General features: G+C 47.3%; 1 protein-coding gene across 3 annotated transcripts in view; it reads left to right on the top strand.

The window, feature by feature from the left end:
- NTRK3 (neurotrophic receptor tyrosine kinase 3) overlaps positions 1-12559 on the top strand; it is a 210273-nt gene that overhangs the window by 105513 nt on the left and 92201 nt on the right. For all 3 annotated transcript variants that reach the window (XM_009090015.4, XM_009090016.4, XM_018913926.3), the window contains exon 12: positions 5502-5690. In XM_009090015.4, coding sequence (XP_009088263.1) covers positions 5502-5690 — 189 coding nt within the window. The remainder of the gene's footprint in view (positions 1-5501; positions 5691-12559) is intronic.

Here is a 12559-nt window from a genome sequence, read left to right as displayed (position 1 = left end):
ATGCTGGAGACCAGTGCTACACCCACAGTGCCTCTGATGCTGCCCAAACTATTCTGGAGCACTGCAGAGGCCCCCCCCCCCCCCCTTGGAGTTTCTTTGGAAGCATCGGGAAGGGAAGATGTTGCGGGCTTTGGCTCCAGGTAAAAAGTGCTGCAGCTTGTGAAGGCTCTGAGCAGCATCTCTCCCTGTGGCTAAACTGTCCTTGAAAGAAGTTTCTTTAACCTTTCCTTCCCCAGCCTGGCAGCCTGAACCCTCGCAGCATCCCTGGGTTATCTGTTCCAGTGCTCAACCAGCCGTACCGTGAGGCATCAGGGAGAACATTCACACTCTAATCTCCCTCAGCGCAATTTAAACCTATTATTTCTTGTTTTATCCCCAGTGGACATGGAGAACAGCTATTATATTTCTCTTTGCTGCAACCTCTTACATATTTGAAGGCTGTTATCACGTGTCCCTTCAGTCTTCTCCTCTGAACACAAAGCATAATTCTTTCAGTTTTCCCTTAGAGGTCATGTTTTCTTCACCTCCAGCTGCTTTTGTTGCTTTGCAGAGGTTATTGTAATGCCAAACTGGAGTTTTTGTTGTTTCTTCACCTGTTTGCCTTGGGGCATTCATTCTGTTACAAGTATGTGAGAAGTGACCATTATCTTCTCTAATCTATGGTTATTTATACAGTACCCTATATTCCTGAGCCTATTTTATCATAAAGTTTAGCTCTTAGCCTTGATAAATAATTTCCCACTATGATATGATCTTGCAAACAGGGGTCCCTAAGCTATTTATTACTATTATTATTTGTTTTGCTTTTCATGAGTAACAAGCTGTCTGTATAACACTGTGAATGAACCAGGCAATTCACAGAAATGGACTGAAAGCTGTATCCTGTTCACAGAGCTTCCAGATAAACAGGGAGGTGAAGGTAAACACCAAGCCAAACTCCAGTTTAGCCAGGGGGAACAGTGCTGAACAGAGAATGGGAGATTTTCTTAAAAGCAGAGATTTTGGAGGAATCTGGAGGAGTGTTTACAGAGATGATAATATCGGGGTGGATGCGAAGAGATGAGATGAGTTGGAAATTTCTGGGAAGGATGGATGGATGGATGGATGGATGGATGGATGGATGGATGGATGGATGGATGGATGGATGGATGGATGGATGGATGGATGGATGGATGGATGGATGGATGGATGGATGGATGGATGGATGGATGGATGGATGGATGGATGGATGGATGGATGGATGGATGGATGGATGGATGGATGGATGGATGGATGGATGGATGGATGGATGGAGTGTAGCCTGGCTGGGAGGCTGGGGGAGGACAGAAGGTGGAGATGAGGCTGGGAATGGTGGTGTTTGTGTGAGGTGTTTTTCTCAGGAAAGAGGAGTTGGCTGTAGAGGAGATGTGGGAGGGAAGGCAGAACGAAATTGCTGCTTGTGGCATTTCCAAAAGTAACATTTCCAAGCTGCCTCACTGCTCTTTGGTGAACATCAGATGAATTTGGTCCTGATTTCCAGGTGGTTGTGGCTGACTCTCCCACTGGTGTTGTGAAGGGGCTGGAGCAGTGGCTCCTTCTTCCCTCAGGGGCAACCCTGGGCAGCCCTAACATCTCCCCAGCCTTTCCTCACAGGGAAAAGGAATGATGGAGTGCCTCCATCACAGCTGCTGGTATTGCCTCCTTGTCAGGAAAACTGCATGGGATTAGCATGGAAAAGAGCTCAGTTGCTTCAGACTTCTGAAAGTTTTAACAAATAGACCCTTTTTATAGTTAATGTCTGTAGTAGGTTTGCCCATAACGCAGGCTGAGTTATTCACAAAAACAGCCACTGTTCCTAAAAGCTCTGAAATATTTTATATAATGTTTTAAAATCACAGGATGGTACGTTAGGAATTACTCCAAGCTACCCTTTGTCTATTATTATATGTTTTTACTATACAAAACTGTCTTCTTTTTGATCTCTCTCTGCACATTTCCCTGTCAAATGGAAGGCAAAACTAAATCTCTAAAATCTGTGCTCTCTTTTTTTTTCTGCCTAATTTTTTTTTCCTTTACCCTTACCTGGAAAATGCACTGGTGGAACCAGTGAGAATTCTTCCAAATAAAGCTATTCATCAGCATTATATGTCAGAAAACTGGACCTCTTTGCCTACTGAAAAGCAAAAAAAAATTATGCTATTGCCAAGATAAATTTAAAAATTTGAAGTTTAAGTAGCTGCTTTATTTCCAGGAATTGCTAATGGCAGAGTATGTTTGAGTCAGGGCAATAGTCACACCTATAAAAGTGATTGGTGGCTGTTTGATATCCACGATGTTTTTAAAGTTTGTCTCAGGCTTGCACAGTGAGTCCAGTGCTTGTCTGAGTCTCAGAGTGACAACCCAGAGCCTGTGAGCTTTGAGGGAACTGGATCTCAGCAGTGACCAGCTAGAAGAGATGGGAATGAGAGAATTAATGTGCTAGAGCAGCATGACTGTGGCTGTAGGAATTAATGTTGTCCAGATTTATACTCCCCCACCACACCCAAAAACCCCACAACCTAATAGGAGAAGCTTGGAGAAGTCCTAAACTGAAAATTGCATTTAATCAAATTATATCCTTTAGAGGATATGGGGATTAATTATGTGTTCTAGGGCATGTCAAATCAGTGCCTACAATCACCAGAACTGTTTTGGAAAGCTGGAAGGCTAATGCAGTGAGTCTGTTGTAAGTGTTCCTTAGGGCTCTTGGGAATGTGATTTATTTCAGTTTTTTTCAAGACCTGGAAGTACAGTTGGAGGAAGTAAACTGTCCCTGGATTACTGCAAGGGTAGAATACACTTTACATTGTATTTACACATTGTGTTCTCCCTGTGGTGTCTCTGTTTTTGCAGTTCTTGGGGTTTTCCACTTTTGCAGAGATGTGAAGGGGTTGAGATGGAGAATCAGAGCTCAGATCTGAGGCTTTTGAGGGTTGGTAGATCTTGTAAATTGATAAGCTTGGTGACATTGACCTGAACTGGGTGACTCAGAGTCTGAGTCCATTCATGGGACACAATGTTCATTGTGAACATTGTGAGGAGTGAGGATGCAGCTGTGGATCAGCTGAGATGTGGTTACCTCATGCCTCAAAGATCTTGGATATGTTTGGAGTGTGAAACTAAGATAACACATGAAGAAAGTCCTCCTAAGAAGTAAACCACAGGAAAAAACCCAACCCTCTGGAGTATAAAGAAGGTCAAGCTCTGGGTCTGTTTATTGTCAGGGAAATGGCCACAAGAACATTGGATAATTGATGCTTGCTGTGCTTATTTTCACAAGTACCCACCGTCCTGGATTGTCCCCTGCTTTTTCTGATGTAGCCATGCCCTTTCAACCTGCCTGTGCTGGAGGGACACTGCCATGATCTGTGTTCCCTAAAAATGAGGAGGTGCTGAGCAAGCAAGAGCAGCAAGGGTCAAATGGTGGCAGGGCTTTGTGTGTCCCTGAAAAGCAGGTCCCCAGCAGGGTCTGTGTCAGCCTGGTGTCTGTGCCATGGTTGGTTAGATCCTCTCTGCTCCTTGGCATAAAGGTGTGGCTTCGGCTCTCAGAATAGAGGGCAATGAAAACTTCCTTCATATAGAAACAGAGTGGTTTGGGTTGGAAGAGACCCTTAAGATCAGCTACTCCAACCTTCCTGCTGTGGACAGGGACACATTCCATGAGACCAGTGTGCTCAAAGTCTCATCCAACCTGACTATAACTCCCCAGAGAGGCCTTTCCCATCCCCTTGCCTGATGAGGTGCCATTCTTTGGAGCAATGCCTAGGCTTCTTAATGAAAACAGTCAGCCTTCAATAGCCTCTCCCGCTGCGAGGGAGATCTTTATGGTCTTCTCTCAGATTACTTATACCAGTCTATACCAGCTCATATTTTGATGATTTATTTTTTTTTGAACTGCACTTTGAAATGCAGGGTTCTCCCCTTCCCACCACAGCTGGGCCAGCCAGCAGTGCAGGGTGTGGCTGAAGGGGTGTGCACATCATGCAAAACCAGGTCCTCCTGGTTTGTCTGCAATGAATTTTGACATTGCGAAGGAACAAAGGTCATTCAAACCAAAATTGCCCATTTGCTTTTTGTGTTTGGAGAAATACACCATGTGTAGTCCCAACAGAGGCATCTTGCATCAAGAGCTGAATTTTGCCTTTGCACCTCAAGAGCTGGAAAGTCATGCGGGCCCGGGGAGTAATGTTAAAAAAGCCAGAACCTGCCAGAAGGAATTCACAGTAAAGGGTGAGAGCTTTCTTCCTCGTGACTAAAACACCTGTCACAGCTGCCAAGACTCTGCTAATTACACAATAACTTTATTATACCCCACTTGGAAGAACAAACAATACTTGAAGCTCCAAAAATGAGCAGCTTTTAGACTAGATTAATGCAGGCAGAATGGCTGCATGGAGCCGGCATTTGCCTCGTCCTCCCAGTAGCTGTGGAAAGTAAAATGGCTTGAAGAGTCCCTTCTTTGTTGCCAGTGCTACATAATAAAGTAATTGTGCAATTAGAAGCACATTACTGATGGGAGATGAGCATTTTTTATGCAATGTAGGTAAAAGGCTGGCTGCTCTGAATAAGTTGAAAGCCTAACTGCAGCATCTCTGCTCCTTTTTGCTCAAGCTTCTGGTGGTCCCTGGTAACATCCAGACAGGAGAAAAGGAGTGTCACTTGTTGAGGGTGGATTTTCTTCCCATGTTAAAATATTAAAAAGGCCTCATGCAAGATTTCTCTGTGGTGCCTGCCTTGTCCAACACCAATGCAGCAAGAATGGCTTCAACAAGTAGTGGAGGGTCTAAAATGAAACATAAGAGACAGAAGCCTTCCACTGCTCTTATCTTGCATGTCTGACTACACTGCTTCATTTTCTTGCCTGTCTGATGGTGCTGTGAATTTTGGGGGTCAAGGGGTAAGGGGAAGATGTTGCCATTTGTGGTGGTGGTGGTGGGAATGAGCCTGAGCTGGGCAGGATCTGTCCCAGTACATTGTGGGTCCCTGGAGGCATCAGCCTGACTGTAGGGCTCGGTGAGTTTGCTCAGGTGAAGCTGCAGGAAGGCAAAAAGATGGCCAACACACTGGGCAACAGCATATCACAAATATGGATTTAGGGGAACTAACTCTTTGGGGGTGATGTTTCTCCAGTGTAAGCTTGGTTATGATTTCTGCCAAGCTTGTGATGCCAGAGTATACAGGCACCACAGCAACTGCTCTCTCATGACAGCCCTAGGAGAGGACTATTTTGCATGACTCACCTCTGATGTAGTGTCACCTGTAGCTGCTTAACCCTTTGGAATTTTTAGCCTGGTACCTCAAAGCCAGGAAGGAAAACTTGAGATGTCTTCCCTACCCTGTGAGCTGCCCAGAGAAACTAAACCCAGGGATGGGACAACTGTCAGGAATGCTGGGATGGGCTGGTGGTGATCCATCCACGAGCGTGTGATCAACAGGCCTGCCTGTCCTCTGCTGTCCCTGAGGGATGTGTGTGCTGTTTGCAGGTCCCGTGGCAGTGATCAGCGGGGAGGAGGACTCAGCCAGTCCTCTCCACCACATCAACCACGGCATCACGACGCCCTCGTCCCTGGACGCCGGCCCGGACACGGTGGTGATCGGCATGACGCGCATCCCCGTCATCGAGAACCCCCAGTACTTCCGACAAGGTCACAACTGCCACAAGCCAGACACGTGTGAGTGCCCGAGCCGGCCACAGCCCCACCAGGGCTGAGGGGTGGGCTGGGGGGCTGGGGGAAGGAGGGCGGGGAGGGAGAGGTTAAGAGGATGAGGAAGAAGAGAAGGAGGTTTTTGAGGAGAGTGGGTCTTGGTATGGTCCAGAAACCAAAGCGAATCTCAGGTCTCAGAAATCACAACATACATGTAGATGCTTCCAGAAAAGACTTTCCACTCTCACCATCACCTCCCTTCACCCTCCCTCTGCCACCCACCTGTCACCTTCCCCCCCCACCTGAAAGTGCCATTCCAAGCCGGGCTCTTCCTCATCAGCTCCAAGCATGAGGTCCCAGGTGTGAGCAAGAGCCCCCTGGGAGCGTGGGGATGGATGTGACCCCTGCTTGGCTGGGGAAAGGACCTGCCTCCCCTTCCTCCTCCAGCAGTTTCCCAGTCATGGGGCTGCCTCTTTGGCTCCCCAAAGGGCCAGGGGGAAGCTCAGGATACATGGGCATAGGTGTGGCAGATGCCTGGGGGTGTCTTTGTCTCCAGGAATTTTAGATGCTGGATGTCTATTTTTATGGGCTTCTGTAAAGCTTCTTCATCTTTCCTGTATGAATTTGGTTCATGAACTGGGCTCATTAGACTAGCAGGAGGTGATCAAGTGTCCCTCTCCACGTTGTGTTTCTAAATTCTGAGCATAAAAGGAAAGTGCTGTGTAAAAGGATGCTTTTCTGGGAGTCCTGCACCACTTCCCACGCGAGTGGTGGGATGCAGCCTTCCCCAGCATGCAGCTCACAGGCGGTAGCTGAGCTCTCCCAGGCCTCTTACCAGCTCTGAGATGCAAGCTGAGCAATGCAGGAGGTTTGGGTAACATTCCTCTCTCGTTATTTCACATCCTTTTGGTGTGTCTTGGTTCCAGGTAGAACTGGAAAAATAAAAATCCTGCAAAACAAAAGGTGAAAGGCCCTCAGCTTGGGCTATCTCTGTGGGAGTGCTGTGCTGATGCCACCTCTGCTCTTCCCTTGGCTGCTGCTGACTCACGGGGGCAGGAGACAGACCTCAGCCCCTGCAAACAGGGAGAAGGCACATCTCCCAGCCTGCAGGAAGCCCTGTGGCACTGAGTGCTCAGCAGGAGCACACTGCTCCTGGCCTCCACCAGAGGAAGGGGAGCTGCAGCTGCTGCTCCCATGGAGGTATCCCTTGGGCAGCCCCCACTGTGCACCCTCATGGGTTCTGCTGGCTTGTGCCCAAGCCCTTAGCACTGTCCTTCCCTTGCCAGAGTGATGGGATGTACCCAAAGAACGTGCCTGGCTTTCCCCTTGATTTTCATTTCAATGTGCTAAATTTGGTCTGTTTGTAGAGAGGGGAGGAGGAGGGCGGTGATTAGGCAGGAGTGGAGAAGCTGAATGTAGCGTGTTTTTTCTGTACTGTTAATTATATATTTTACATTTCTTATAGCACCTCATCTCAAAATGATTTACAAACTCTGATGGCTTGGGAGGGAGGGCTCCCCCGCTTTACTTTTTCTTCCTTTCCCTGCTGTACTGTCTCAAATTTCTTTAATCTGCACGCCGACCATTGCAAGACGTGGGTGCTCTTGAGGCTGTAGCAGAGCTTAAACCTCAAAGGATTAAGTTTTGCTCTGAGCCTTTGCCCTGTGGGACTTGTCAGAGCTGGGTGGGCTGCAGGGGAAGTCACTCGCAGCAGGATTTGACCTCAGAGCTTCATGGGGCTGTTTGAGTAGGATCTGAAGGTTTCACAGAGATGCCTGGGGTGGCATCTGGAGGCCCTCCTCCCCACAGGAGGGAATGCTCCAGCTTTTCCAGGACTGCAAGGCAGTGGGGCTGAAACCAAACCCCACAACACTGGTACTCCCTTTGGGGGATAAGAAGAGGCAAACTACAGCTGGGTGCTTTCATGTTGAAAATCCTAATTTTTTTTAGATTTCTTTGTCATTCATGGGGCAAAACCCAATCCTTGACTCCTCAGGCAGAGTTGAATTTGGTGTGTGTTTTGTATTTTAGTCCCCAGGCTTTAACCTGGTCAAAACTTCTGACTTCACTGGTGGCTTTGCTTGAGGCTGGAAAGTTTCATAATTCACCTATTAAATTAAGCATGTTTTGGGGAGCTTTTGCTGTAAGGAGTTTGTTTGATCTGATGTGCTCTACTCAACATAAGCCTGGGCTGCAGAATATTTGTTGCTCCTGTTCTCCTCGTGGTAGTCATGCTGGAGGGTTTTTCCTTCCCCCTGTGCAGAGCATGGACACAAACACTTCTCCCTTTGCTGTCAGTTCTAAGGAGAGCTCCTCTGGGCTGGGGAGTGCCTCTATGCCCAGCTGAGCCTGTACAGATGCAAACTCCTCGCTCCACCACCTCCCCCAGAGCTGCTGCCCAGCTGTGAGAGAAGGTGTTCTGTGACACCCAGCATCTCTCCTTTGCACTGAGCTGTTGCTAGAGCAACATCTTCAGCAAGCATTTTCCCTTTCCAACATGAAGCTTTTCTCCTTCCTTCCTCCTGCAAGCATCCCTGTGCTCTTGGATGCTGCCTGGCTGGAGGACATGCCGATACCCACTGCCATGCTGCAGCGAGGGGAGCAAGCTCTATGTGCTTAATGCAGTATTAATAGTACATTGATGTGATATAGATTTCTGTCACCCTCCATACTAGCAAGCATCACTTATCACGCAGGGATGAGGGATGTTTATTCCCAGCCACTTAGCTCTGCATAATGGAATTGCAGCTGAAATATGGAGAGCGGTTCCCTGCCTGTGGAGCTGGAGGCCTCTCGCTCCCTCTGTGCAGTTCTGTCCCATGGGATCCTCCTAAAGTGTCCTCCAGGAGACAGAGACCTGTTCTTCACTGGGAATGTGCTGTCCTCGTGTCCATGGGATGAGGGGCACAGGAACCAGCCCTCACTTCTGGCTTTCTGGGATCTTTGCAGTTGTCTTACCCTCTTTCTGTTACTGCCTGACTTAGTGCAGAGGGGGAACAAGCTTGAATCAGAATTCTCTTTCCCTTTCTGGGTGAGGGGTTCTCAAAGAGCCATGGAAGACACCAGCACCACTGTGTTTTCTCATGCTGAAACATTTTAGTTGTTGAGAAGATGCTGCCCCGTCTCTGTACTGTGCCATGCTGGGTTTGCACCCTGTCCTTGCTTCCACTGTCCTTGGCCCTACCTGGAGGGTTAAGAAAAGAGTTTGGCAACGTGGACAGTCCAAGCACAAGTGGATTTTAGAATGAATAGGCTAAAAAGGCCTTTTTCTCCTGATCTTGTGCACATGGAAGGGAAACCAAGTTCATATCTGCTTGGCAGAGAGCAACAGGTTGTGATGAATTTGCACCTCTATATTTGGAAATAAACACATCAGAGGAGAAGAATGGGACTTGTGACAAGCACAGTGGGCAGAGAAAGTGATGAGGATGAGAGTTTAGGACTATATAACATTGGCCAATGGCCAGAGATTTTGGTAATGCAAAACACGATCCAGTCTACCCCCATTTTTGGCCAGAATTTGGCTGTTTGTCCTTCTGAGCAGGCCTGACAGTAACAGCAGCTTCTTACGCTATCTCCTCTTGAAGTTCAGGATTTGAGTTCCCAAAATTCAAGTTTTGTAATTATGAGTAGCTGGAGATTTCTGTGGTGAAATATTGGTAATGTTTCAGAAGAAACATTTTGGAAGGTCGTTTTACTTTAATAATAGTAATTAAGTAGTAATTAATTCTGAGCACAATGCATCAGATGCAGATTAGTTCTTGGATCTGATCTCTTGAGCTTTACTCAAATGCCACAGCACAGTTTTGGAGTTGTTCAATTCCCTTGTATTTCTCATCTAACAAAACAGGTCTTCTGGAGAATGACACAAATTGGAGACAAAAATCCAAACCCCGACAGAGAAAATTGATCGGGGGGGACGGATCCCCACCTGCATCCCAGCAATGGATGCTCAGTTGCAACAAGTATTGTGAAGCTGAACTTTTGGGGCAAATTCTTTGATTTTGGGGGAGGTTTTTGCCAGCCAGGACTGGAGCTGGCTGTGTTTTCCAGGACTGGCGCAGTCTAGGGACTGGGATGCATTCTCCACACGGGTGGAGCAGCCGTCCTTTCGTGGAGTCCTAATGAGGGTTTTTTTCAACCTCATTTATTACAGGCTGCCCTGACATAATTACATATTCAAAGTTAGTAATTACACGTATTCATGCTAATTAAGTAATTAGATATAATTACACTAACTGTAAATACGTGGTAATCTGCTAAAAAGAAGTACTTCAGAAAAAAACAAGGCAAATCACACAATAAAAGCACCATCAGCACTCTTTCACTCACTACCCTGTCTTTATCTTTTATTTCAGTGCTGCTTAAAAGGAACATCATGGTCATTTTAAAAATCATATTTCTTAAACAAATAGATTTTCTTAACTCTGCTTTCAATAGATCTTGAAAATTAAAATGAAAAGGATATTTACCCTTAGAACTGTTTTTTTATTTTTTTGTTTGCCTAGTGTGTTTTGTCCATCCTGGGCATGAGAAGATAAAAAGTATGCAGCCTTTCTATTTTCAGTCAGTTCAGGGTCCCATTTTTGCCAAAAACAGCAACAACATAAAACTGAAGTCATAAGTGCTTGTAGTTTTATTTGCCTAAAAAAGAAAACTGGAACAGCTGGTAGTGGAAAAGAAACTTTTCCTTTTTCATTGTTTTTTTCCCAGGGATAAGATAATTTGTCAAATATTCTTTTTATGTAATATCAATGTGGAGCACAGGGTGAAGTGACAGCAGCACTCTGCTTCCCCATGCCCAGCCTGGGACCAGGCTCCACAGGTTTCAGTCCCTCATACAGAGCTCTGCTGTTTCTCCAAACTGTTCTTTTCCTCTTGTCTCCTCTAAAATGAAGTCCCCAGGCTCTTCTCCAGAAGGACCCAGTTCCCATTACCCTTCTGAAGTAGGCCCTTGTGGGTGAAGACTCTTCTGTGCTGGAGCTCTCATGGTCTTACAGTCTTGTCCTTCTTGTCCTTCCACTCAGCTCATGTGAGGTATTTTAAGGGTTTGAACGAGGACCTGTGAGTAGCTGTTTACTCATTTATGTGTGTTTTGCTGCTCTGTGCTGTGTCTCCTCACTGTCTGTAGCACAGCCTGGGCTTGTGGCTGGGGGCTGTGGAAGAGCCCTTATCTCAGAGCTCAGCTGCCAACAGGTGAAGGCAGTGGGGGTCTCTGCAATGACCTTCTGCCTCCAAATTTCCCTCCCTTCTGGTTTGCTGCTGGCTCTCATGGAAACTGCTCTGCGCTCCAAGTGTTGATGGGAACATCCTGCAAAATTTTGGATGTTGAAGAAGCCTTCTGGGCTCTGGTTGGCTTTCCCCAGAGCAGGTGTTGTAGGTATCTGAAGAAATACGTGAACAGCCAAATTACTGCTTCTGTCCCCCACCAGAGGAGAACTGAACTTCCCTTGTGCCCAGAATCACCTTCTTGCCCAGGCTGAAACATCTGACCAACAGGAGACACACCATGGACAGTGGGACTTGAGCCAACCTTCCCTGCTCTCAGCTTTCCTGCCTGGGTCTGTTTTCTGCTCTGCATCATTTCTTCTATCCCTGAAAGAGCATGTGGAAGAAATATCCACATTTTCCAGAAGTCCAACCTACTTTTGCAGAAGTGGAGTGCCCGTCCCACCTATCGCACCTGCACTTTGAGTTGCAGTCTCACACTTCAGACCTTCCTGCTCTGATGGTGCTACAGAAATGAGGTTTTTTCAGGATGTCTTGGAATGGCTGGCAAGATCCATTGCCTTATCCCTCAGCCAGCCTCTGGAGATGTTGTCTGTGTGGTTGTACCGTGCAGGAAGAAAAGCAGCCTGGCTCTGCCTGGTCCCTGCCTGCTTTAGGAGGAGCTGCTGGAGCCAGCAGTGCAGCCCTGCTTGCTCCAGATGGGATGGACACCTGACTTGGTTTGAGCATAAGATGATCACCTCCTGCTGCTGTTTGGATTTTAGATCCATTCTCTGTTGCTTTAGTGTGTGTTTACTGGAAATATTTGTAACAACACCCAGGATCAAAGGGGGACCAGCAGGCTCCAGCTCCAGAATGGAGAAGTGACACTGGCAGCACAGCTGAGTGATGACACATTGGTTCCTGGTGGTGAAGATCCATGAGGGAGAGAAACCCTTAAATCAAGAAAAATGTGGCTTTGGGCTGCTGATGGTGACCAGCTTGTGGAGAGGCTGCTGGATACAGACATCAAGGGGTTGACAGGGAAGTATTTTCTTGAACAAAACTCTGCTTCCTCCTCTGCCCGAAAGCATCCCCACTGGACTGTTTAATCCTGATGTCTGTGGAGCCAGGAAGCAGGGTTGGCTCACCTGGGGCAGTTTCAGGAAAGGAGCTCTTGATGTGTGAACTGTCAAGAACTTAACAGGCCAGATGAGAGGAGGTCCTGACCTGTTTTCCTACTGGATTTGGAGTGGCTCTAGTGCAGCAAGCTGCTCTTTTTGCCTGGCAGCCTCATCCCTGCATCAATTGGATTGGACCAGAGTGCCCAAGAATGCAGCATCTCATGGAGGATGTGTATGTACACCCGGACATTCCACCTTCTATCCCGCCTCCTGCTCATCTCATACAGGGAGATGAGCTCCCACTCCTCTTGCAGCATTCCCTGGCCTCCACACACACCCCACAGTGTCCCTGTCCACTCATCCATGGTTTGGCACAAGTCCAGGCTCATTGTGGCAGGGTGAGAGGAGTGGGACACAATAGGGATAAAAACAGGTTTAGAGTCCCTCTGTTACCAGCTGTGTGTCTGGGTCTTGGCGCTTCTCCCTCTCCATTTGTGCTTGTGGTGTGCTTAAACCTGAAGGAGGTGTCTGTACCAGAGAGAGCAGGGCTCTGTTCACCAGCCA

Source organism: Serinus canaria, chromosome 10 (assembly GCF_022539315.1).
Source record: "Serinus canaria isolate serCan28SL12 chromosome 10, serCan2020, whole genome shotgun sequence".
NCBI lineage: Eukaryota > Metazoa > Chordata > Aves > Passeriformes > Fringillidae > Serinus > Serinus canaria.
Note: the sequence above shows the minus strand (reverse complement) of the source record. Positions and strands in the feature narration are given on the sequence as shown.